The 25465-nt window shown below is 59.6% G+C and overlaps 1 protein-coding gene across 3 annotated transcripts in view; it reads right to left on the bottom strand.

Moving 5' to 3' along the window:
* The window catches only part of KCNIP2 (potassium voltage-gated channel interacting protein 2), a 43755-nt gene extending 19833 nt beyond the window's left edge, over nt 1-23922 (bottom strand). For 2 of the 3 annotated variants that reach the window (XM_030485781.1, XM_030485782.2), the window contains exon 1: nt 2918-3042. In XM_030485781.1, the coding sequence (XP_030341641.1) occupies nt 2918-3005 (88 nt within the window). In that variant the 5' untranslated portion in view covers nt 3006-3042. Of the gene's footprint in view, nt 1-2917; nt 3043-23729 lie in introns of those variants that run through there. The other variant, XM_030485783.2, reaches the window with a different exon arrangement.
* Between the last annotated feature and the right edge of the window lie 1543 nt (nt 23923-25465).

Here is a 25465-nt window from a genome sequence, read left to right as displayed (position 1 = left end):
CATCATCTCAGCTGTGCCCCTTTAAGGACACAGAACTCAGGCGTACAAGTCTGTCCCCCACTCCCTCTTCTCTCACCCAAGACTTGCTGCTCTACCCAGCACAGGGTGGCAAAGTGGCCCCGGCACATGCCCATGGCTCAGCACTGGGAGGGCAACAGGCCCTCTAACATTGTGCCAGGTCGGCCACCCCATTGCTGGCACTGACTCCATGCCACATGTGCCACTTTGTGCTGTGACAGTAACAGCCATGAAGTGACCCCTGCCCAGCCACCCCTGCCCCAGCTCTCCAGTGCTGCCGGCAGTGCAGCCCTGCCAGCCAGCTAAAATCAAACACCCCACCAGCCACCCGCTGTGTATAAACAGAAGTGCCCAGGAACAAGGTTTCTTGCCTGGAAAGCAGCTCTGTGCACACAGCACGCCATGGACATGCATGGAGCAACACCCAGAGCCGCTGGGTAGCCAGGTAGCTGGTCCCTGTTCCCATCCTCCCAGCAGCTGGGCACAGGGGACTGTCCCCCGCTGTGGAACAGGAGCAGATGAGGAGGGAGCAGGGCAGTCACCCATTGCCAAGGGGCCTGTCTCTTCAGGAGGGGACCATGCACCCTGACCACAGTCAGGCTCTGCCCTGCTTGGGAGCAACCCCTGTGTGCTAGCACTAATGGTGTTCCTAGCCCAGTGCCCCCAAAATCTGCCATAGGACCACTGGGCCACAGCAGAGGTGATGGTCCCTGGGCACATCTGGGCAGCAGCTGCCCAGGTCCCTTGGGCGCTGCCGACCCGCCAGGGCAGCCAGCCTGATGGATAGGAACCTCTCCTTTTTTTTTGGTTCTCGGGGCCATCATCCATTAGGGAGAGTTAAATTTAGGTTACAGCTGATCCCTTATTACCTCGCTGCTAATCAGAGCGGGAGCAGATTATTAATAAGCACATTAAAATATTGGCGAAATGCTATTTTTGGGAGGTGAAGTCACAGTTTTAATCTGGTTAATTGATTGAGTCATTTCTCTTTCCCCCATGGGCGACCCGTCCTTCGTTAGCTCCCCAGGGCACCCACCAGGGAGGGCACCCACCCGGGAGGACACCCACCTCAGGGCCCACCTGGCTGGGCACCCAGTGCCCTCTGTAGTGAGCTCTGCAGGACCTCCTTCACCTGTGCAGGGAAGGCAGAGGATCTTATTGCCCTCCAGAAGGGGCTCATAGGGGAGGATAACAGCTGGAGGGGAACTGCAGCCTGGTGACCCATGTGCCACATGGACTGGTGCAGCAGCTAGGAAGGAGGGGATGCTGCAGCCCCACATCCCGCTCCCAACCCTGAGTTCTGAGACTTAGAGGGGCACAGAGATGCCTGGCTCTGGGTTTCACCTTCTTTCAGCTTGTCCCAGAGCTTGGGAGGACACCAAGAAGAGGATGAGCAGTAGCCAGTACTCCACTGCCAGCCTTGTCCTCTGCACTCATCCCAGCACTCTGCGCACCCAGCAGGTGTGTCCCTGGCATGGGGACACCCGCTACATTGCCAGCCCCATAGTGCCCAACTGCAAAGCCCAGGACACCAGGACAAGGACCTGCAGGACATCCTTGCAGGTGGTGGGAATGGGAACACCCTGAGGTCTCCTTCCCACTCCGCTGCATCACCTGCAGCTCTGGCTCTCACACCCAGGGCTGGACTCAGCTGACTCATCCTCTGGCCCCTCCACTCCCGGCTAGTTGGCCAGTGCCCAATGGAGCCAACTAGCACGGACAGACCCGGCGCTGTCTGTTGGCACAACCAGCCTGTGGAGCCTGGCACACTGCTGGGCACAGGGGACTGTCCCCCGCTGTTTAGGGACCCTCCATTGCAGGGCTCGCGTCTCCGCGGGCAGGGAGGTGGCACGGCAGCTGGGCATGGCTCACAGGGCGGATACTGCTGTTGTGTCCCAGCCCCCAGTGCTGCACCAAGAGCATCCCAGAGTGCCCCCCGCCAACCCTGGCCCCCAAGGATGGGTGTAGGCTGGGGAGACCCAGGGGCTCCCTTGGCTGAGAAGGTGACAGAGCCTGGGAGGGCTTTTCCTGGCAGGCTGGGTCCCTGTGAAGGCGGTGACAGTCCCAGCCCTGCTCCAAGGCATGACGCTGCCACGCTGGCCCAACAAGGCCTTCCCCAAGCTCCAACAATGTCCCTCCCCAGCACCAATGTGGCCTGGAGGGGCAGCCCAGGGGTCCCAGGCAGGAAAAGACCATAGGGGGGGCAATCCGCCCCCATGATGGGAGCTCAGGGACGGGAGCAAGAGCCAGGCACCCAGGGTCCCAGCGCACACAGGCACATGATGACTTCTCCAAGATGTGCCCATTGGGGTCAGGAGGTGGCTCTGGGCTCACACCCAGGAGAGGGGTCCTGGCCAGCTGGCTGGGCTGCGCAAGGGCTGGCTGTGACAGCAGACTGGGAACACACAGCTCTGTCCCCAGGGCCAGGTGACATCCCAGGATATGAGCCAGAGCGGATGCAGACACCAGGGTGTGTCCCTACCCCAGCCTTTGGGCACATCCAGGGCTTCTCCAGCCAGATGGATGGTGGACACAGCCCCAGCCCTGGAGAAGGTGGATGCCTGGCACGGCAGGGATGGGTCAGACCGGCTGCAATTTATTTGCACGGCAGTTTTTCACACTCTACTCTGCACCAATCCTCTCCCCATATAAAACATTCCCATCACCCCAGGTCCACAGGGGACCTTCATGGCTCTTGTTGCCTCCCATAAGCATCTTCAGCTTTGTCCCACACAGAGCCCAGTGCAACCTCCTCTGCCTCAGGCTGAATTGCTCAGCACTGCTCAGCACCTAAACACAGTCTCCCCTTCCTCCCTCCCCAAATAACTCCACAAATCCCACCAGACAGAGACTCCCTCCCGCAGAACAGAGCCCCCGTGGCCCCCAGGGTGTCACCTACCTTGGGAGAGGGTCCCGGTGACAAACTGGTAGAAGAAGCGGATCACCCGGCCCAGCTGCCTCTTGCAGCGCTGCTGGCAGTGGCTCATGGCTCCAGCTCACCGCGCTGGGCAGGGACCCAGCCTCACGCTCTCCCGGCCGGAGAACAGCCCCCCGGCTCTTCCGAGCAGCAGGCGGTGCCCGGCGGAGGACGGAGCCTTCCTTGCCCGGGGCGAGCCTGCGGGCATCGGCGGCGGGTCCAGCCCGGCGGAGCGGGCAACGGCAGCGCGGCAGCCGCCAGGCCCCGCTCCCAGGCGGCCGGCAGCCCGCCGGGAAGTTTATCTGTGTTGGGATGCTCCCGTGCGGGCTGGCTGTGATGCGGAGGGGCCGGGGGGGATGCCCCTCCCAGGGCTTAGGCTCAGAGAAGCTGACCGCAGGCTCGGAGAAAGAGCGGGGTGCCCGGGAGAGCCCCCCCGCCCCGAGCCGTGCCAGCCCCCTCCGTGCGGCAAAGTTGCAGGGAGAGGTGCGGAGTAGCGGCGGGGGGATGCTCGGGGCCGGGGGAGCACAGCGGTGCCAGGCAGCTCTCTCGGAGAGGCGGATGGACGCCTCCCTGGCCGGCACAGCCTCGGGTTGCCCCTGGCTCCTGGTCCGCCCCTTGCCACCAGCTCGACCCGGCACTTCACGCCCCGGCTGGCCGGGAACCAGAGGCAGGTTGGTATGGCAACCAGCAGACTCCACAGGTCCCGCTGACCAATGAGCCACTGCTGCATCCCAGGGCCGCCTCTCTCCAAGAGCAGGGAAGGATGCTCCTTCCGGAGGGGAGCCGGCACGAAGAGCATCCTGCATCCTTGGGCATCATCACTCTGCTCCCACTATTCAGCGCTGGGAGCATCCTGCATCCCTGGGCATCAATTTTCTGCTCCAGCCAGCCAGCGCTGCAAGTGTTCTGCACCCCCAGACATCAACCATCCAGTGCTGCAAGTGTCCTGCATCCCCAGACATCAACCATCCAGTGCTGCAAATGCCCTGCATCCCCGTGGCACCAGTGCTCCAGCACTGCGAGCATCCTGCATCCCTGGGCATGTGCTCCCGCTGGCTCCACACAGGGAAAGAGACAATGATGGGAGGAAGAGGAGTCAGACTCCCAGACCATCCAGACTGAGAGCTGCTCACCCCAAAGCTCAGCCTGGCAGTGAGTTGCTAGCTTGCACAGTATGTCAGAGCCAGAAGAGAGTCTGGCATATAGTGGCAGTGGGAATTCCCTGCTCCCAGAGCCAGCCTGAGATGCTCTGTGCAGACTCAAGATGACATCCCTTCCCCAAGTCTCATTTTCCCAGCTACAGTTTCTTCTCCACATTGCATCCACACCGCGCACCAGCAGAATATCTCGGTTCCGCATCCATCCAGGCTCTATTATCTCATAAGCTTCATCTCTTATTAATGGGTGAGGAAGTGAACAAAAAGAGACTTGATGGAAATTATAGCTTCTGGTCCCTCGGGGGTGGGAAAGGGGGTGCAGGCATGGTACATCCAGGAACAGTGACACTGCCCAGTCCCTACGAATGCCTTAACAAGGAGCCTCAAGAAAAGGGGCAGGAGCACTCCCAGGAGTTGGTATGGGGTAACCTCACCCCCTGCTCCCAAAGGAAGCACCATCCCCTCCAAACTAATCCCTCCCTGTCTGTTATGCTGGCTATGCCCATGCAAAGGAGGGCAGACCCCCAAGAGAGAGCCCCACACCATGGTGGACAGTGCCCCAGGGTGGGGGGGCAGGCACTATGGGATGCTGCACTGGTCTCTGCAGGGCGGAGCCAGCTTTGGGGAGACCCTGCAGCAAGGAACAACAGCATTTGCTACAATAATACACCCACAAAGGCCCTGGCCAGGGAAGAGCTGCAAGGGACATTGACCCCATAGGGCAAAGTGACAGCCCAGGCCAGCCAAGGCAGAGTGGGCAGCTCAGCAGACACAGAGGCACAGAGGCACAGATGTAGGGAGTCTGTAAATGCAAGACCCTGACTGAACCCAGCCCCTGTGGACCGCCCACCCCAAGCAAAAGCTCAGAAATATGGGCTGCCAGCAGTGCCCAGTCCCCCCCTGCCACCTTCCAGGGAGAGGTCAGGGGTTTAGGACCCTCGTCCTTATCTACACTAATCAGGAGCCCTGTTCTTGGATCAAACCCACAACACAAACAAACACACTGGGACAGTTTCTTGCAACGATCAGATCCCGTGCGCTGTGTGATGCAAGGCCAAATCCTGCAAACGCAGTGCTCCCCCACTGCTGGGAGTTAGGGACAGCTCCACAGCATCACCGCCGGGACCAGCCAGCATAACCCAGCCTAAGGCGGCCGCAGCATCCCCAAAACCCGTGGGATACAGGAGTGGTGTCAGAACAGCCACAGGAGGGTGCCAGAGCCCACAGGACGTGACAGCAAACAAAGTTTGTAGATCCATCCCAAAGCCAACATGCAGATCTCTGAGAGCCAGATCCCACCTGGCCAGGAAAGTTGTTCCATCCCAGTGTGTCCTGGGCAGGTGGGAGATCCAAGTGCCATCCAGTGCACTGTCGTCGTGATGGTCATGCGGGACAGGGCACCTCATGTTCCCCCCCATCAACATGTGTGGACCACCTCATGCCAGCCTGCAGGAACACAGTGGGTGAGAAGAGCCCAGCACCCAATATCACCCACCCCACCTACAGGCTTGGCTGCTCACCAGCATCCCCAGGTCCTACAAGTCCAGAACTGGAGAATGATTTCCAAAGGAGCATCGCCCCTCTGGGTAGGCCCTTGGCTCTCCAAAAAGGTCCTTGTGCACTGACACCAAAACAGAAGCTCATGGGGACCCACGGGTTGAGCCAGGGGACTGTCCTCTCCCCCTGCACCCTGCACCTAGCAACCTGCAACAGGTATTTTGTAAGGACGGTGCATTGCGCAGAGACATGAACCAGCTTTCTCCCATCCCAGGGCTCCCTCCGAGCTCACACTCCCCAGGCTGGCACCAGGGACCATGCACCTTGCCCTTGCAGAAAGGCAGCAGAGCCACTCAGTCACTGACCCACTTCCTCCCTGGCAAGACAAGCAGGCCTCCAGCAGAAACCAAGAGCAAGCCACAAAGCAGGGCTGCCGAGCCCACCTGTACACAAGGTGCTGAAGGCTGCTGAAGATGTCCCCTGGGTCACAGCCACCACGGGTGTCACTGCAGGGTGCACCCCGCCAGCCTCCCATCCTGCTGCCCAGGCTGTGGTTCTCCCAAACCTGCTCCTCTGACCAGGAGGCCAGTGGTCCCCCAGCCCCTACCCCAGGCCCCGGGGAACTCCAGACCCCACAGTGCCTCGTAGGGCAAAGGACATCATCTCCCAGAGGGGTGTTTTGAACCAGCCTGTATCCCCAGAGGATTTGCTGCCCTCACCCACAAAGGGGACACAGCACTGCTGGAGCTGCAGCAATGCGAAAGAGGAAGACCACAGCTCCAGGCTCTGTCTCCAGCTCTGCTCTCACCGTGTCCTCTGGCGCTGGCAAGGGCAATAGCTGCCCCACACAAAATGTGGACCAGCCCAGCTTCCCACTGCAGGGCAAACTCAGGGAGACAGGAGACCCACATTGTCCCCCACTTGCCTGACCCCAGTCCCTGCTGCTTGCCTGCGGGCTGTGCTGGGACACCCCAGCTTGGGTGCACAGGAGTCCGGGACGGCCAGTACAGCCGTCCATGTGGCTCATCGGCGGTGTCACGGCCCGTGTGGTGCCGTGGTCCACACATGCCCCGGCGCCGTTGCTGCTGCCTGACGCTAAGAGGAGCCACAGCACAGCACCGCGCAGCAGCAGGAGCGGCCGGGACAGCGGGAGGTGAACCGGGGACATGGTTCATTCAGGCGGCTGCAGCGGCTGGTGGCACACGGGGGACAGGAGGGGACACGTGCAGTTGTGTCGAGGCAAGCGTGGCCATGCACACGTGGGCAAGGATGCACGGGAACTGTGACGGCCACGGACATGCCATCACCACGGTCTGCTGGCAGTCCCTTGCAGGTTGGAGGGACAGTGACGACACAGCGCCTGCACCAGAGCCACTGCTTCCTTCCCTGTGCAGGTCCTCTCCTCCTGAGATGGTTTCTTGGCAAACACATCCTTCCTAAGCCACCGACATCTGGGCTGGTACCTGCTGCAGGGGGCAGGGAGCAGCTGGGGAACTCATGCTGGTTCCAGGCCATGAAATATTCATTAGCACAGCCGTGAAAAGAAGGTGGAAAATAAAGGATAAACAGAAGAGGGAGGAAGCAGACATAATGCTTGCAGGCAGCTCAGCATGGCACAGACAGCCCTGTGGAGTGGTTGGATCAAGGTCTTCAGGGCCAGTATTTGTATGTGGGTCCCCCGGTGCTTGTGCAAAGCCCATCCCAGTGATACGGGTGTCATGGGCATGTGAACACCCCTGGAAAACACAGCCAGGAGGCAGCTGTCCATGCAGGCAGCCACACACTTGCGTGCATGCCCAGCACGGGGAGGGACAACCTGGGGCACAGACATCCCAAGGGGCACCGTGCTGGGCTGGTGCTCGGGGGCTGTTCCTACCTGTGCCAGCCCTGGGGGTGCCCAGACCACACGCCCCAGGGACAGGAGCAGAGCAGGGCTCCAGCCCCCAGCCAGGACACCTGGGGGGGTCTCAGAAATCATCCTGTGGCTGGCAGACCCCTGTGACAGCATCTGTCAACATCTCCCTCAAGGAGGAAGGGCAATCAGGATGGGATGGAGGCACATTTCCATTAAAGAGGAATAGAAATCAGGGTGGGAAGGAGGCAAATTTCCATTAATGAGGAAGGGCAATGAGGGTTGGAAGGATGCAGGGCACCCTTCAGCTCTGTGCCAAACCTCAAGCACCACTCAGGTCCACTGGGACTGGGCAGATGCACTGTTCTTTCCGTACCTAAATCAAGCAGTCACCTTTTTGCAGGAATGGAGGGCATACACATCCCAGGATTGCCAGACCATGGCTGCTTGGAGGGGATAGGGCAGCTCCCGGCTGGAGGGAGGGCTCAGCAAGACTCACCCACAGCGAGGGATGAGGAGGGGGACATCCCAGCAGCAGGGATCCCAGACACACGATGTGGCTCTGTGGGAGCCAGACGCTGCTGCCATCCGCAGAGGAAGGCTCAACACAGCCATCCCTGCGTGCGGTCCTGCTGCTGCTCCTGCCTCCTCTCAGCTCTGGGGACACGCAGCCTCCGGGACTCGGGAAAGTGCTGAAAAAGTGCTGCTAGTGAAAATAAATAAGGCAACTAATGAGGTAATTTGCATACCTATTAGCAGGCAGGATTTGCAGCGGCTCTGACATGGAATGTGCTGTCACGGTGAAGCACAGCCCGAGGGCTCTGCTGGTGCTTGCAGAGGGAAACATACAGTACAACTGTGCTGCATGGGCCCACCACAGGCGCCCGCCACCCCACCGGGCCGGGAGGAGAGGAGGACAGAAGCAAGAAGGTAGGAGGAAGGCTCAGAGTGGGGCAGACAGTGTGGAAGAAGCAGTATGATCTAACGGTGAGTCCACGCTGTCTTAAGCCAGCACTCTGGGGCTTAGCCTGTGATGTACAGAGCATGGGGCAGCACATGGCTCCTGCCTCACCAAGGTGCACAGCATCCATGAAAGAGCAAGCTTGCAAAGGCCAAAGGAGAGCTACCAGCAGCCCAGGCTGACTTGGAGGGCAGCCTCACCATGGCACAGCCAGCTGGCTCCAGAGCCAGCTACAGCTCCCTTACCCCCTCTTGCTCCTTTGTGAACCTGGCCCAAAACACATCCCAGGACAAGCACAAATCCCTTCCTCCCTCACCTTGGCTGCCAGCGAACCCAGCACGCTCTCACTCCTAGCAGAAGATGCAATTTTGGAGTGTAGCTCTGTGCACAAAGACCAATGGCAGCACTAGCTCTGCATTGTGGCTGCCCCATCTTCAGGTGCTTGGGTCAGGAATTGCCACGCCATGCCTGGCAGGGGAGCACTGGCCATCCTGGTACCTCCAGGGATGCAGGGGCAACACACCTGCAACCTGTGGCACTGCTGGATCCCCAACCTGCTCTGCCCCATAAATCAGGCGTGTGATGGAGAGGGATGATGCGCAGGGACACCCTCCTCCAGCTGCCAGGGCACGTCTGGCTTTGATCACAAACCTGCGACGACAGCTCGGCTCATTCTCAGCCGATGGATCCTGTTAAAAAATGCATGACGTGATCTGTCTGCTCAGGAAGGCACTGCCAGGGAAGGAGCTCTGCCCTGTGCTGTGCACCGGTCCCGCAGCGCCAACCTGCCAGCAGCCAGCATGCTGCAGGTGATGAGGCAGCAGCCTGGCTCCAGTGGCACTGGGCTGGGGACTGGGGCATGCCCCAGCCAGCAGGCTGAGCCCAGCACTGGACTCCAAAGCACCCTACAGGTGTGCAGGGAAAGGATGGGGGGCACCCCCACCACCTGACAGCAGAGATAAACAAGAAGACCCAAAGGATAAGTGGTTGGATGGACAGACACAAGCTCCACCAGCAACTTGGGTGGTAGGTGTTGGACAAAGACCAGGGCCAGAGCCCCCCAGAGACTACCCCAGCGCATCCATTAACCTCTATCATCCCTTCCCGGTCTTTCAGGTTACACTGAGGCACTAACTCCTCCTAAGCTGTATTTTTTAAGTCAGTTCTGCTAAATATTTCAGGGATTTACACAGAAAAGCTCTCTGTGCTCGGCAGCACGTCAGCCCCATTGGCACCACACACCCCCGCGTGCCAGGGCATGAATAATTCATTGCCCCCACTAACAGGGTAGCAGCAGAGGGGAAGAGGGGACAAGATGGGGAGACCGGCTCATTGCTCCCTGTTCAAGCTTCTAGGGTGTACCCCAAGACCCTCCACACCCTGCAAAGGGAGGGCAAAGACCAGCAGCAGCATCTGCAGGGAAACTGAGGCACAGGGAAGGGAAAAAAGCCAGAAGCTGAGCCCAGCTGTATTGCACTGACACATTGAGTCCACAGCAGCACACAAGGACACCACAGCCTGCCTGAAGCATCTGCCTGGGGCCATTTCTGAGCTTACTGGGTCTGCAAAGCACAGCAATGCTGGGGGCACCCAGGATGTATCAGGCAGTAAGGCAGCATGGTCCCCAGCACCTCCAAAGACCACAGTCTTCAGAAGTGGGGACATCACTATCTGGGGATGCATAGCTCATGCTGGGGAATTACACAGCCACAGCATCTCCTTATCCTGAAACATTGTCATTTTGCCCCTCAGATGTCCACCCTGCTCCACACATCCCACAGGGATCAGTAGGGGTTTCCATCCCCAGCACAGCACCCTGCGTCCCCAGGCCTGTCCCAGCTCCCACTCCAAGCCTCACCAGACTCTCCTGAATTGCAAGGCTGGGAAAAATATCAGCCTCGCCACAAGCGATGCCAGCCCTGCTCCCAAATCTGGGGAGACCATGGAGCTCAGCATCGCTCCAGCCTCTCCATGCTCCCCACCCCGTGCCAAGCCAGAGTGACGGTGACAAATTAACAAGCCCCATGCAATCATAGACAGGTTGGGCTCCAAGAAATGGGTCAAGGCACGAGGATAATTTCCTTTCAATCAGCACTTGCTCGGCCACCAACAGCGCTGGCTCGGCACGGTGACAGGAGGAAGCACAGTGGGGATGGGCTGGGATTCAACCCCAGCTCCCACGTGTGCAGGCAGCATGGGTCCAGGCAGTGGGACTCCCTCCATCACCCAGCCAGACACTGCTGGGCTGAGCAGCACAGGCTATTAGCACCACGGCTTATCCGGGGGCTCTGGCACATGCTGGGTGCACAACTGGAAGAGGGAGATAAAGCACTCGAGTGATCCCGAGGAGGGAAAACATACTGCAAATGGCAGGAATCTCCCCCTAAATGGGCTTGGCTTGAAGGCACTGAGTGTTTGCTGTTGTTGATAACTCCAGCACTGAAATGAGGTGCCTGCCCTCTGCTCCCCAGCTTGGACCCTCTCTGCATGAGGACACACAGCAACATGCCAGGGTGGAGAGCAAAGCGATGCTGGAGATGGAGCTGAGGTCCTGACCCACAGCTCACCTGTCCCCATGGCAACTGACCCCAGCACTGCCCTGAAACCCCTGGATGAGTGGCAACCTGGCTGGCGGGACCTGGGGGGCTTATAGGGCAAAGGGACACACAGGGTCAGTGCTGCCCCTCTGACAGCCCATAACCCACCTGCTCCTTTCTCCAGCCTCAACCCCAGATGCTGCACAGCCCCATGGCCGGGCTGATGGCCAGCACTGACCCTCTCCCCACCTGTACCCCAAGCAATTTCTCAGCCCTCCAGCCCTCTGCCCTGTGCTCTCTGCCCCATGGGGCAGCAGGGCCACCTACCCAGCATCTCCAAGGCATCCACTCAGCCCACTGTCAGCCCGGGGGGACCCCCTGAGACTGCCTTTTGCAACTGACATTTTGGGGACAGGAAAGCTATTTTTGGTTATTTGAGAGGCAATGTTTCCATTACAGTTTGTCTGCCTCCACCGGAGGGAGGGATGCTCTCCTTGGGGGTGCTGTGGCACGCAGCTTTGTGTTGGGCTGCAGCGCTCAGCACAGCTCTACACTGCTGGGTCATCGTTGATAGGATGGGGAAAATCTCAGCCTGGCCACAAGTGATGCCAGCCCTGCTCCCAGATCTGGGGAGGGCATGGCCCTCAGCATTCCTCCAGTCTCTCCATGCATCCCCACTGCCTACTCAGTGCCTGGAGCAGGTGGGAAGCGACATCTTTGATTTCCCACCTGGACATGAGGGTCAGGAGCATCCCACCTGACAGAGGGGCTGGGGGAAGGCATAGAGCAGAGCCTGGGGGCTATGCTCCCACCCAGGACCAGCATCAGCAATATGTCTGTTGCACACATCTTGGTGAGACACCCCCAAAAATGAGCACACGCATTGCTGAACAGCCTCCCTCCCCCACCGTGGAGCTCCCAAACACACTTGATAGGAGTAAATGTGCTTGGCAGTTTCTCGGGGAGAGAGCACAGCCTCCTGGTGCAAGACCTGCTGAGAGGCTCAGAAATAAATATGTTAATAATCGAATATCCATCCTGCACCTGAGCTCACGGGAGGACTTTCAAGTCTAATTAGCAGCAGATTTGTACCATCACTGCCTGGGCTCGAGGGACAATTCACCGTGGTTCCCACAAAATGAGAGGCTCCTCTATAATTAGCCAGCAGCATCCCATCTGCAAGGATTACCTCCAAATCCCTGCTGTGCTCTGGGCTGAGGGGCAGGCAGGGCCCAGGTAAGCCAAGATGAGAGATGCCCCCAGGCTTTGATCTGTGCAAAGCAACTCTCAAGCTGCAAATCCAGGGCAGGCGGGGGCACAGGCAGCACACCGGAGGGAGAGGAACCCTGAGCCTACAGGTCACCCCATGCTCTCCTGTCTGCACACAACCATGACACATGCAGGAAGCTCCTCTCCCCACAGCATCCTGCCATGAAGCACCAGAGTGCCCCTAGAACCTTTCCATCTCCATCCCCAGATAGATCGTTCCCAAGACACCCAGAGCTGCCGCATACTGCAAGGCCAGTACCCAAACGGGGGACACTTTCCATTCCACCCCAGTCACACGTGTTGTATATCTCACCACCAATGCAAAGAGCTGCCCCCACCCTCCATGAGACCAACAGGAAGCATAGCTTGCAACATCTCTTGGACAACCAGCAGTGGGTACTTGGGGCACAGGGACTTGGCATTGGAAGGGAGAGGATCGCATCCACAAAGAGCCCCAGTTCCTTACTGTAGGCAAACACAAAACTTGGGGTTGGCAGCAGTTTGGGGATGTTCATCAATCCCCACTCTGGCTGGGCCACCCTGCCGCAGCTTGGAGCAGCACTTTGTCTCAGGTAGATGGAAAGCCCATCAGATCAGACCTTTCCCCAGGCCATCAGATTGGGACAGGCAGTGCCTGGGGGAGTGCTCCCACTGCCCCTTTCCACATGTTTTTAAACAGGGCCACATCCTGTTCCCAAGGATGCTACAACAGACAGCATTCCTAGTGCTACAGCACCTTGTGGGATGGCTGGGATGGGAGAAAGCAGCACCCACGAGAGCAAGACAGGGCAGAACCTGGAGGTGCATCCCTGCTGGTGCCCAAACTGGGGCCAGCCTCCTGGGGAAGGTGCAAAGGCAAAGAGATGGTGAAGGGATGAGGGAAGGGAGGCAGAGCAGAGGGCGTCATGTCCATGATGAGGATGAACAGCACAACCAAGGATGCTCTGCTGAGCAGGGAGGGGAACCCATGTGTCTGGCCCCACAGGAGGAGATACTCAGCGGAGCTCACTGACCCAGCAGATGCCAGGGACACTCATTAGCACCAACTAATTGTGGGCAGAGGTGGCTGACCTGGCAGCGGGCACCCTGCCACATGCTCCTCCAGCCTGGCAGCAGGCACAGCTCCAAGCCAAAGGGAGAATTACAGCTGGGGCAACAGTGGTTGTGTCCAGGGCACCTCCTCAGGGATGGCCTGGAAACGTCAGTGCCAGAAATGCTGTGCCCATGAACAACAAAATCAGCACTTCATCCCTCTCAGGGGCATGGAAGTACCCCATGTCCAACTGTACTCCCTGAGCCAGGGCACAGCCATCCCCATCCAGCTCCTCCACCAGCCCCAAGAGACCTCCCCAGCAGCACTGGGTAGTTCACGCTGGCAAACAAGGGGTTACCAGCCCCTCACTTCCCCACAGTTATTTAATTAAGCAGTGATAAAAGGAAAGACATATTATCCGGAGAGTGACAGCGGGTTGTAATTACAGCAGGGCAGGCTGAGAAAACAAACAGCGCCGAGGGAGGCGCAGGATGGTGTGCGGCTGCGGAGCCACCGCGGCCCCTTGGGACCCATGTGCCTGCCCCAGAGCTGTGGCCATGGGCAGAGGTGAGACCCTCGGGTCTGTGGGCGATGGAGGTGCGGAAAAGGCTCTTTTGCCCCATGTGTGATTCCAAAGGAGCCTCCCTCTCCAGCTCACATCAGGCTGGGATGGCCACGATACCAGCCCCTTCCCAGGGGATGCTGGGTCTGGACCAGCCCCAGAGAGCAGCAGGTTTACAATGATTCGCTTTGAAATATTAAATACCACCTCTTCCCTCTCCGCGCTGCTTCAGGGTAGCTCTTTGCACTGAGGGGACTCACTGCCCAGCTGGGGCGAGAGGACAAATTTCCTGATGGGACGTGGTACCCCAGAGGGGCTCTGCCCCCTTCAGACCCAGGCATGATGCCCGTCTGCTGGGTTTCTTCAGGCTTGGGTTTGAAACTCCTGTCCCATTTCCCACTGCACCCTCCCTGCCCAGCTGCCCAGTAGCGGTGCTCTCCCTGGGGACAGGAAAGCTTTACCCCCATGTCCCCTTCCAGGGGTCGGTGGGAGCCACTGGGTATCTCCACAATTGCTTCTGGGACATATCAGTGTGGCTCAGCCCTGAGGGGTGCACAGCCACCTCCTCCCTCCTGCACAACTCATGCCATTGCATACCACTGCCCCCTGCGCACCCCCCAGCCCCAGCCATGTCCCTTCCCTTTGCTAAATCCTCCTGCTCTCAGCCCAATCCTCTTAGGCTCCTCCATTGCAGCATCTTTAAATTAATGCCTGGCCAAGCATGGGATAGAAGGAAATTAACCCTGGGCAGGGGGGCAGCACCCACAATGCCTTTTAACTTCTAAAGCACTCTCCCCTGCCCTTCTTCCCCCCTTGCCATACAGGGGAGAGACCAGATCTGCCACAGCCACAGCGAGCATCACTTGAGCAAGGGTCCCAGCACCCACAGTCCTGATTTTGGGGCTGCAGGGTCCCGAGCCATGCAGGGTCCCACACAGCCTGCACCCCTGCCAGGGCATCTTGGGGTGCCCAGCTCTGAAGTAAGAAGCTGGGAGGGATTTGACTGCTGGTGGGAAACTCTTGTGACCCCATGGCTTGGGAAGCTCAGAGGAGCTGGAGCAGCATATGGCAGGTATGAAGCAGGGATGTAGCAGGGGTGCAGGGTGCCACAACACACACCCTGATCAGTGCAGGGACACTTCTTGCCCGTGTCACCACAGAGCAGTTGGGACGAGCCCCTCTCAGAGGAGTTGTGTGAGGGTAAGCAGACACCAACACCATGACAAACAGATCCATCCCACCCAACGGGGTCCAGGCAGGACTTGATGCTTTTTGAGGTAACACCTCAGGGAGAAGAAACCATCACTGCCTGCACAGTGCAGCCATGGGAGCACAACCCCAGGAAGACCTGGGATGCTCCCAACTCTCAATCCCACCACATTGACCTCTCCTGGGGCAGTAGTGGCCAAGGCAGCAGGGAGGCAGGGCCGGGCATCACCTGCTAGAGCAGTGCTGCTGCTGATCCTCTTCGTTACACAACAGATTATTCCACGCACATTAATGACTTTGCGGCAGAGGGGGAAATGACATGAATGATTCCCGGTGACTGGAGTGACTCACTTTGTTCAGCAGAGGGGAGGGCAGGCGCCAAGGGAAATTTGTTCGGGTCAGCATGAGCAGCACAGGGCAGGGGCTGGGCTTGGAAGATGCTGCTTCTGGAAGGAGAGTCAGGGGTAAAGGAAGAGGTACTTAAGGACAGAGCCCACCACCCAGGAGAGGGCTGAGATGTCCCCAGGGGATGCCAGGATGAGTCGTAACCATAGCATTATTACAGCACCCTTTGATGCACTGCCCAAGCCCTGCATTTGCCAGATGTTGGGGTTGCAGCATTTGCCTGTGCTGCATCAGTGGCTGTCTCTCCCTGCTCTGGGGTCAGACAGGTAGCCGAGACCCTGTGCAGGTGCAACCAGAGCTGGGGGTGCTGTGCCCTACCACCAGACGCCCCCAATGCCAGCATGCCCCTTAGAGCACAGCAGGATGGGCAGGGTGGGCAGCTGCCTGCCATGGTCCTTGGGCAGCAGTGGGAGGCAAAGAGGATCATCACACAGGCTGCAGCCCGATGTCTAACCCTCCTCTCCCTTCTCCCTCACCCCCAGGAGGCTTTGCTAAATCACACCATTAAAAATTCATCCATATTTCTTCACGGAGTAAATCAAGAGCTGTCACCAGCCCAGCCAGCCACCTCCTGGGGACTCCAGGGACACATGGAGACACACTGGGGACTCCAACAACCCACTGCCAAGTAGTCCCAGGGGGAGCCCTGGGCCAGGTGACGAAGGGCTGGGTGGATTATTACCCAGAAACCCATCCAGGAGCTTTCTGTGAGCAAAGCAAGTTTTAAAAATCCAGTCTAGGAAGACACGCTGAACGGAATGGGCTGAGGGCAGTGGCTCGCCTGTCTAATCCCATTAGCGAGCAGCCCAGCTCCAGCAGCATCCTGCCACGGATGGATGGGCTGCAGTATCCAGGTAAGAGCAGCCAGACAGCTCTTCCCCAGCTCCTGCTGGGTCTGAGGGTGACCTATGGATACGTGAGCTTGCTGATGCCTTCATACATCCCATAAGGCTGCACCTTCCCCAGCCAGGCCAAGGGAAAAGCCCTGGAAACCCCCTTCTATGTGACTCAGGTCCTGGCCAGACCATCACCAGCGTTCCATCCCTAAAATTTGGACACCACTTTTTTGGTGTCCAAATGCATGGGTTTGGTGATGGGAAGACGACAAGTAAGGGACCCAGTCCATCCCAGCTCTGCTGCTGGGGTCAGTGCCTAGAGCCAGGGTCCCACCTTCTGCCCCATGGGGTCCTGCTAGTCTCTCATGGCAGCATCTTGCCAAGGAAGCTCCCTCTGCTTCAGGCTGTCGATCTCCTTCCCACTAGGAATGTCACTGCCATGGGAGGTGGTTCATGGGAAGAGCAGCACAGTGCAGAGGGTCTTGTCCTGCCAAGTCATTGCCTCCATCTCTGCACAGCAGAGCTGGGGCAGCAGATTCATATCACAAGCCCACCTCCAGAGTTAGTCACTCCATCACTGTCTCTGACCTGCTGCTGAGAGAGGAGCTGCAGGTGAAGCCATCCATCTCCACTGCCAACCTGGAGCCAGCCCTCAGGGCTCCGAGCCTATGGGCACTGCTGGTGCTGCAGCATGCTCATCGGACCTCTCCATGGGTCAGCCAGACCCCCCACCACCCCTCCTGCCCAGGACAAAGCCACCAGCTTGTCCCAGGTACAGCCCAAGGCTCTCTAAGTGGAGCACGGCTCAGGCTTGTCTGCATGCAGGGACATGCTTTGCTCTGTCCTGCACAGGGCACAGCCCCCAGCACAGTCACTGCAAATGGAGCTGGTGCGGGAACTGGACGGGCACTGCAGCAGTGCTCAAAGCTGGGGCACCTGCTTGTATGCACCATAACCTCAACATCTCCAGGTCCCCCATGTCCCCAGATGGGGCGAGCAGGAGCAGCATGGATGGGACACTGACCCTCTTGCCACACCTCAGAGCCCTCAACAGCGATGCTAACACTATCCTGGGGTTGGGAGAGGTGCCGGCTGCCTGAACAGGAGGGATCTCCAACTCAACAGCTTCAAAAGCAGGGTGGCTCTAGACAAGACAGTGCTGGATTCACCTACAGCTTGTTAGAGCTGAGCACTGGGCATGAGGCACAGGCAGGAGAGGTATGATGCTCTGAGAGAGTGGGCATACACGTGCACCCCCTGCCCAACAAACGTCTGTAGGTGACACCTTGTCTAGACCAGAGAGGGAACATTCAAGAAGACCCAAATCCAGAGGCAGCGAGGGTGACAGCCCCCTCCCCATCAGCTCCTGTTGAATGTCATAGCCATCCTGCCCCAGCTCCCCTGCCGCAGGGCTCTGTTTCCAAACAAGCTAATTACTCACAGTGCTCCCCAGGGGCTGCACCACCCATTCTCTTGTGAAGCAGAAGACAAATTAACTTAAAAGCCAGAAGCAGCCAGAGCCACAGCAGCTCAGGGACTGAAGGACCCCGATAAGAGCCTCCCACCCAGCACGGCCCTGCTGCCATGTGCCCTTTGCAAAGCTGCTCAGTAGGGCTTTGCTGTGAGCGGGGTGAATCCATCCCCTGCACCCCATCCCCAGCCCTGTCCCATGCACTGTCCTGCCACTCACCCCCCTGGCATGGCACCCACCCAGCCCCAGCTGCTGGCAGAGCACCCTGGCATGGGTGGTGGGTTGAACAGGACCCCTGCATCCACACACAGCCTTATGGAAATGAGGTCCTCTCCCCATTTGCTCCCAGGAAAGCCACTTGCAACCAGTCCCAGCAGTTCATTTGCTCAGCAACAACGACCCCCAAGGCTCCACAACCCCTTAGCAGAAGATTTTGATCCCCCACTTCAAGCCAGAGACCCTCACCATGGCATTGGGGAGGCAGCCTGCCCAGCTCAGCCTTCTTCCCCCTGGTGAGGCACGGCAGGGAGATTCATTTCACTAGAGGCCCATTCATCTGCAGCACGATTAAAGCCCAGGGCTTGGATCCATCCCGGTGGCAGGAGAGTGATTTGCCAGCAGATGGATTTATCATCTCCCAAGCACAGCAATTTGGCTTAAACAAAACCAAACCACTTCTCCTAATGAAAACACCACTAACGAGCAGAGCCAGCGAGGGAGGCGGAGAGCAGCTCTACTAATGGGGTCTCTCCTGTCCTTCGGGCTGAGGTGACCCCCTGATATCCCAGCTGCAAGGCAAGGGCATGAGGCTCAGCTCCAGACAGGAGGTATTGACCCGCTGTGGCCCAAGGGAAACCAGAGCCTGCTCCAGGGACCAGCTCTGCCCACCCTCCCAAACCTTCTCTCAAAGCTCAGGGGCAACTGGTCCCAGCACAGCACACAACAGGAAAGCAGCACCACCAAGGCCGGACACCTCTAGCTGCAACACAGGCATGGGACAAAACCTTTCTGTGCCCATGCATCGCCAGCCCTGTGCAGCAGGAGCTGTACACCTTGGCCAAAGTTGCGACAGCCCATGAATTATGCATCAGCATCTGCAGAAATCAGCCATCTAACCGCCCCGACCAAACCCACGAACTTCCTGCCAATTAATCCTGTGCCATCAATTCCCTGTGGGCTCTGACCTGTCTCTGCCTGCAGGATGCAGCAGCGGCTGCCAAAATCTCCACTCCAGCCTCTCCACCTGCAAAATCCAGCCTGTCCATAGGCAGTGGTACCCAGCAGCATCACTTGCATGCCCCTCACCCCATGTGCAGCTCTGCCCTGGCATAGGCTTGGAGCAGCATCCCCTCCAGCAGGGACTCCAGGATCCCAGCCTCTCATCAGGAGAGGCCACAACACCCCGTGAGAAGGGATGCATTGGCATCAAAGGGCTGCAGACAAGCCAGGACAGCAAAGAGAGAAGAGGCAGAGGGGTAGAGGTGCCAGAGGGAGGGAGACAGCAGACAGAGATGAGGCAGAGTCAGGCAATGCTCCCACCACCCCGGGAAGGTGCAGCATCTGTTGAGGGAAGGCGCTTTGGCACAGAGGGGACCCCACGGGAGCCCCTACCCCAGCACACGAGTGGAAGCTCTTTCCCCACCATGACTGGGGACCTGCTGGGGAGCTGGGACCTGGCTTGAGGGTCAGCCCCGCTTCCAGCCCGGCCTCGCTGCGGGCAGCAGGAGCAGAAGCAGCAAGTGGAGGGGGGTCCTGTGGGGCAGCAGCGGCCGTGCGGAGGAGGCAGGTTAGTGGGGGAGCAAGGGCACAGGCAGCAGGCTCGGTTCCCATGGACCAGACCCTCCCAGGGAAGGATATCTGTGTGTGTCACCCTTCCTGAGGGATGCTTCTAGGAGGAGGGAACAACCTACATGTGGCCACAGGGATGCAGGCAGCTCGCCCTTGGCAGGGATGTGCACCCAGGGGTGTTCCTGTGCTGCTCAAGAAAGCAACTGGCCAAGGGAATGAGCTTTTTCTGGGCACAAGAGAGGTGCTGCCATGGTCTTGGGCACAGTCCCCATCCCAGTCCCCCCCCCGGGATCCACCCCAGCACACAGCCACGGGCACAGCACACAACCTGCCACACACACTTGCAACCGGGCACCAGCCGGCCCCTGCCTGCCTCCCTGCCTTGCTCCCACCCCCTCGGCCCCATCACTCCATCCTCCAGCTGCAATCCCAGCATTTCGCCCTATACACGCTATTATCTGGGACAGGCTAGCACTGACACCCTATCTACACCCTAGCAATTAAATGACCCCCCTTGCAGGTGGAAGTCCTACACCACAGCGAGCTGTGGAGATTTTCCTCCCACCCAGGTGATCACAGGCTGTGAGCAGCCACGACAGAGCCGCGGGGTTTGCTGACAGCAGAACCAGCCCCTGGCGCAGCCCTAGATCTGCCCATCACCTGGGACCCGCCTGCAGCAGACGCATTGCCAGAGCACGGCTCTTCAGCTTTACCCCACAGCAGGGACCGGTGTCCCGGCTCCCACTGTCTTCCTCCCAACCCCATTGATCCATCAACCCTTTGGTGTGGGGGACAGCTCAGCCCCATTTCTCATTTCTTACTGCCACCAGGAGAGATGCCTCTGAAACACCTCAGTGTCAGCTCAGCCAGATGCTGCGCTGCCACTATGCTGGTACCTACAGTTTTCATCTCACTGGGTGGGCTGCTAACTGATAAGAGTTAGGGAGTCCCCATCCACCAGCCATGCCTCGGGAGGCAGGAGGATCCCAAAGCTCTGCAGATGGTCTCTATAGCAATTGCTCACTCCCGCAAATTCTGCGGCTGCCTTTGAGGTGGAGCAAAGTGGTTGCTCGAGACCCCACAACATAACAACATGAGGGAGAAAGCAGAGGTGAAGGAGTGGGGGGTGAAAAGTGAGCCTCCTAATCCCCTTTGAGGAACCAACAGCCCCAGAGGCACATCCCTTAACCTTCCAAAACGCAGCTAGGGGGTTTGACCCACCCCAAACGGCCCAGGTATTGATCCTGTGCTGGCACAAGCCACCCATCCCTGCTCCCCAAGCAGGGCTGGAGCAGCCCTGCTGCCCACACATCCCTGTGGAGCGGCAGGAAAGAGGGAAAGCTGCCTCCAAGCCCCCCTCGCCTCTCACACTGCTGGATTCGGGGTTGGGGACACAGTACCTGCGCTCCTCAAGGCAAAGCGGCACTGGGCTCCCATTTCTTCTGCATGGAGGGCCATGTCCAGAGCAGTCCCGAGACACTGGCTCTGGGTTCTGCTTGCACATTAATCACTCATGTCATTAGAGGGGCTGGAGGAATAATGTAATTTATAGATGGCTTTTATTTCTCGCTGGCGTCATCCAAATACCCCAGAAATGGACCGGTTTAATTTCCTAGTGGTGTAATGTAAACATTTCTCTCCTTAACACCCTGGTGGATGCCCAGCCCCAGGCTCAGCAGCCAGGCACAGCCGGAGCCTGTCCTCACCCCACACCACTGCATCAGGGCCAGGCGCGGGCAGGGTCCATCCCGGGTCACCCCCGTGCCTCCAGCCCGTGTTCCCAGCACAGGGAGCCAGTGCCGCTCTCCCCACAGCTCACACACACACACACAGAGCTTTCACTCACTCGGATGCCCTCGCCTCTCACACACACATCCACGTGCCATGGGCCCACACAGCCCATGGCTGCTCTGCTCAGGGACTGCTGGAGTTATTATGAGGAGGGGGGCTGCCACTGCACCCCTATTCTCAACAGCTCTTTAAATTTAAAAACCAGTGTATTGCTGGGGAAGGTGTGGAGGTTTCTACCCTGTGCATGGCTGGGGGTCCTGCTTCCCCTGAGCCCCTCTCCTTTTGGAAGGGGGGGATTGCTAACCCTTCTCTGGGTATGCATAGATGGAGCTATGATGGTCCCCAACTCTGTTTCTGGGGAGTGATGGGGAGGCAGCAGGACCAACTGCTGTTGCCCTGCACACCAGCAATCACTGAAGCTGCTGTGGGGCTGCCTGACATCAAATCGTCTCTCAGTTAAGAGCTCTTGCGTGGCAGATGTCCCCCAGACCCTGGTAGATCCTGATGGATGGGGTTCCCCAAGGCTGCAGGAACACCCTGAACTGCTCATGCCTGTCCCAAGCAGGGGTGAGCTTCCAAACAGCCAGTGCTGACAGCGACCTCCCAATCTGCAGGAGGAGACTAAGCCCATGCTGGCACTGTCAGCTTCGCTCTGGGGCTTCGCCATGGCCCCACGGGGGTTCAGGCTCCTCACCACATCCCCAGAGTACCAGGAGAGCCCAGGCCAGGTTAGCAGGCAAGGGCTTAACCTATTAAACCCTCCCTCTTAGAGCTAAGGCTGCATCCCCTCTCCTCCTGCCTGCATCACTTCCATACTCTTTCTGGGAGAAAAACAACTTTCCCAACACAGGGAGGGATGATGGCTTCACTGAGTTCAGCCAACACAGGGGAAATCGGTGCCACTGGGACCAGCTCCCTCCTCCCTGGTGTCACCACTGGCTCTGCCCTGGCTGGTCACTGATCTGACAGCTATGGCAAATGAGCAACATGCCCTCCCGGTGCCTCTGTTTCCCACACTGGGAAATGGGGCAGATATATCCAGCCTTATTCCCCAGAGGCTTCCCAGCAACCCCATCCCTGTGGGAATAGGCTGGCACAGGGGCAGGGCTCCCCTCTGCCCAGGTTCCTGCTGCACAGCTAGCTCTCAGGTAAGCCTAGGCATAAAAGGTCTCAGCCTCAGAGAAACTGGAGTTTATTTTTAACTTCGGTTTGATTTAAATCCATATGGACATTTTAAAGTTACCGGAGAAACCAAAAGTTGTGTGTGGGTTCCAAGTTCCTACACAGCTCAAAAATATCTTCCCTACTGCACGTTTGGGTAGGCATCAAGCAGCATCTCCAGGCGTGGGGCTGCCCAGGAAAGCAGAGCAGGGTCCTGCCCTGTGCCACCACCACCCCCTCGGAGCTCCAGAGGAAAGCCTGAGATCCTCTCCAGACCATGGCAGGAAAAGCATCACCGGGACTCAGGGGAGCTGCCTGTGCACACACCTCAGTGCCTGCAGCACGAGGGCACCCAGGCCCACCGGCTACGGGCAGGTTCGGCTCCGTCGTGGGTCCCAGGAGGCAGGTGGGAACTACTGCTCTATTTCATAGCTGCTGCGACACGGAGGCCCTGAAAGGGGATGGGGTTTGGGCTGATCCATGGAGAGCACGTGGGAAAGGAGGGGTGTCGCCTGCTCCAGCCCAGCCGCTTTGCTATCGGACAGTGGGGGATGAGGTGCGATGGATGGACAGATGTGGTGGGATGTGGGATGCCAGGCAGTTCCCTGCTGGGCAAAGGACAGAGGGGGATGCAATAGGGTCACAGATGGGTCATATTTGGCCTCCCTGTCCCATGACCACCCCATCCCAGGAGTAAAGCATCTCCAGAGATGCTCTAGGGGACACCGGGTGATGATGGAGAAGACAACAGCCTCTGTGGTGCTGCTGGGGTTTACTGATTGGGGTGAGCCTCTCTGTTCCCAGGGAACCTGCTGCCAGGGTGCTGCCGTGCCACCTTAGGGTGCAGCAGGGGGGTCCAAGCCATGGCAGAGAGAGTCCAGTGCCAAACCTTGATGTCCCGAGGGGCTTGGGAGAAGCGGTGAGGACGGGTGAGCTTGGGGGCGGCCAAAAGCGATTCAAGCATCCCACCCTTTTCCCGGGCCTTTTCCCGGCACACCTCTGCCCGGCTGGGATCAACCCGACCCCTCCCGCAGCATTCCTTCCCCGCGGGCCCGGACTGTCCCCCTGCTCCAGCGCCGGCCCCCCCTCCTCCCCGGGTAAGGCGTGCGGCGAAGCGGGGCGGGCAGGTGCCGGGGCTCAGCCGGGTCTGGAAGCGGGCGGGCCGGGGGTACCGGGGTGCCTGGGGCCAGGTTGGGGTGCCCGCGGGGGACCCCGCGCCGCGGTCCCGAGCGGCTGCTGCACCTTCCCCGGCGGGCGGCACTCACCCGTGAGCTGGTCGTAGGAGCCGTCCAGGTCGTGGGAGTCGGACAGGCTCTCCTTCCTGCCCTTGTTCCGCATCTTCCCGGCGGCGGGGGGAACCGCGACGGGGCGCACGGGCTCCGCCGCCGGGCAGGGGGGGCCCGCGCCCGCCGCCTCCCCCCGCCCCGCCGCCCGCAGCACTCACCGCGGCAGCAGGAAGGGGCCGGCGGTGCCGGGGGCTCGGCTCGGTACGGCTCGGTACGGCAGGCAGGAGCGCGCAGCCGCCCCGGTCCCCGCCGCCGCCGCCGGGGCTGGGCACGGCCGCCCCCTCCCTCCCGTCCTTCCCCGCCTCCTCCCGGGAGCCGCCGGCCCGGCCCCGCCGCCCTGCGCCGCCGCGGGGAAACTGAGGCACGGCCGAGGGCGGCGGGGGAAGGGCTCCAGGGGAGAGCCTGCTCCGGGCTGCACCGAGGGCTCGGGATAGCCCCACAGGGACCGCACGGGGACGGGGCTGGAGAAAGCACAGGGCAGGAGGAGCGCAGCCCCCCCTCCCACTGCGGGGGAGCGAGGGCCCCCCAAGCGCTGCGTGTCGGTGCTAACGGGACCCCAGGAGCTACAGCGGAAGCCCGGTCCAGGGCGGCTGCTGCGTCCGCCCCCCGGTGAGAAACCAGGCAGAGGCGGAGGGGACGTGCAGCCGCCAAGGGACGGAGCAGAGCTGTGGGGAAGGTGGCCCGGTTCACCAGCTTGCAGGCAAGCACAGGAGCAGGGCCCCCCTCTGCTCCCCAAACCGAGCATGGGTTTCTATGCAGAGTTGGAACCTTCAGAAGGGTTTTTACCCCATCTTCTGCAGCCACAGGGAAAGGGTGAAGCAGCGGCACGCATTGGGGGGACTTCCAGAGGCAAGGTGCTACTAAGGGGAGCTCACAGCCCCACTGGTACATCTGGCACTGGGAGCTGGAGGTCTCGCTGCTGCCCCCGGTTATTTGCTGCCATCTGTGCATGATGCTATCCTGGAGGATGCGGACCGTGCTCAAGAGTCCCCACCACGGGCAAAGCCAGGGCTTTAGGTGCACTGCCTGTTTGCAACTGTGGCAGGGGTCCTGAGCACATCTCAGGGGCTGCCCAGCTCCCAGCGTTTCCCACCTCTTCTCCTCTCATCCCTTCATCCTCTGATCTATGCAGAGAGACAGAGGGAAGTAGGGCCAGTGGGAGGAGGCAAAGCATCCCATCCCGATCCCTGTGCCCAGCCTGGCCCTCCGAGCCCACAGGATCCACAGGGCAGAGAGGGAATCCAGAGCAGCGAGGAGGGAGGGCCGTGCTCACGCGGCAGCGTGTTGTCAGCGTGCTTTGGTGTCAAGCCATGAAAGAAGCCGCCTTAGCGAGGCAGCGATGCTTAGCAACTGCCTGGATCTAAAAATAAGAGCCATTTAGCGAGGAAAACGCAGTGGAGAAATGCTCGGAGAACTAAACACATTCCCCCAGCCCTGCCCATGGCCCGGCCACCACCGCAGAGCCCGTCTGCCCTGACCAGCTGGAGAGAAACTCCCGGGACAGCCCTGGAGATGCCCCCATTGCTTAGCCTGACAAGCAGGGCTGGAGCCCGGCCAGCCTGCAGACCCCCTGCGCTGCCAGGCTTGTCCATCCTGCTGCTCTTTGCCCGCCCTATCCTCCATCCTCTCCATCACAGCCTCAGCCTCAGCTTCTCAGCAGACCCTTGGGACCAGCAGTATCCCAGGGAAGTAGCCTCCGTCGGTCCGGCTGCGTG

Source organism: Strigops habroptila, chromosome 5, assembly GCF_004027225.2.
Source record: "Strigops habroptila isolate Jane chromosome 5, bStrHab1.2.pri, whole genome shotgun sequence".
NCBI lineage: Eukaryota > Metazoa > Chordata > Aves > Psittaciformes > Psittacidae > Strigops > Strigops habroptila.
This window is presented reverse-complemented; position numbering and strand designations above follow the sequence as displayed.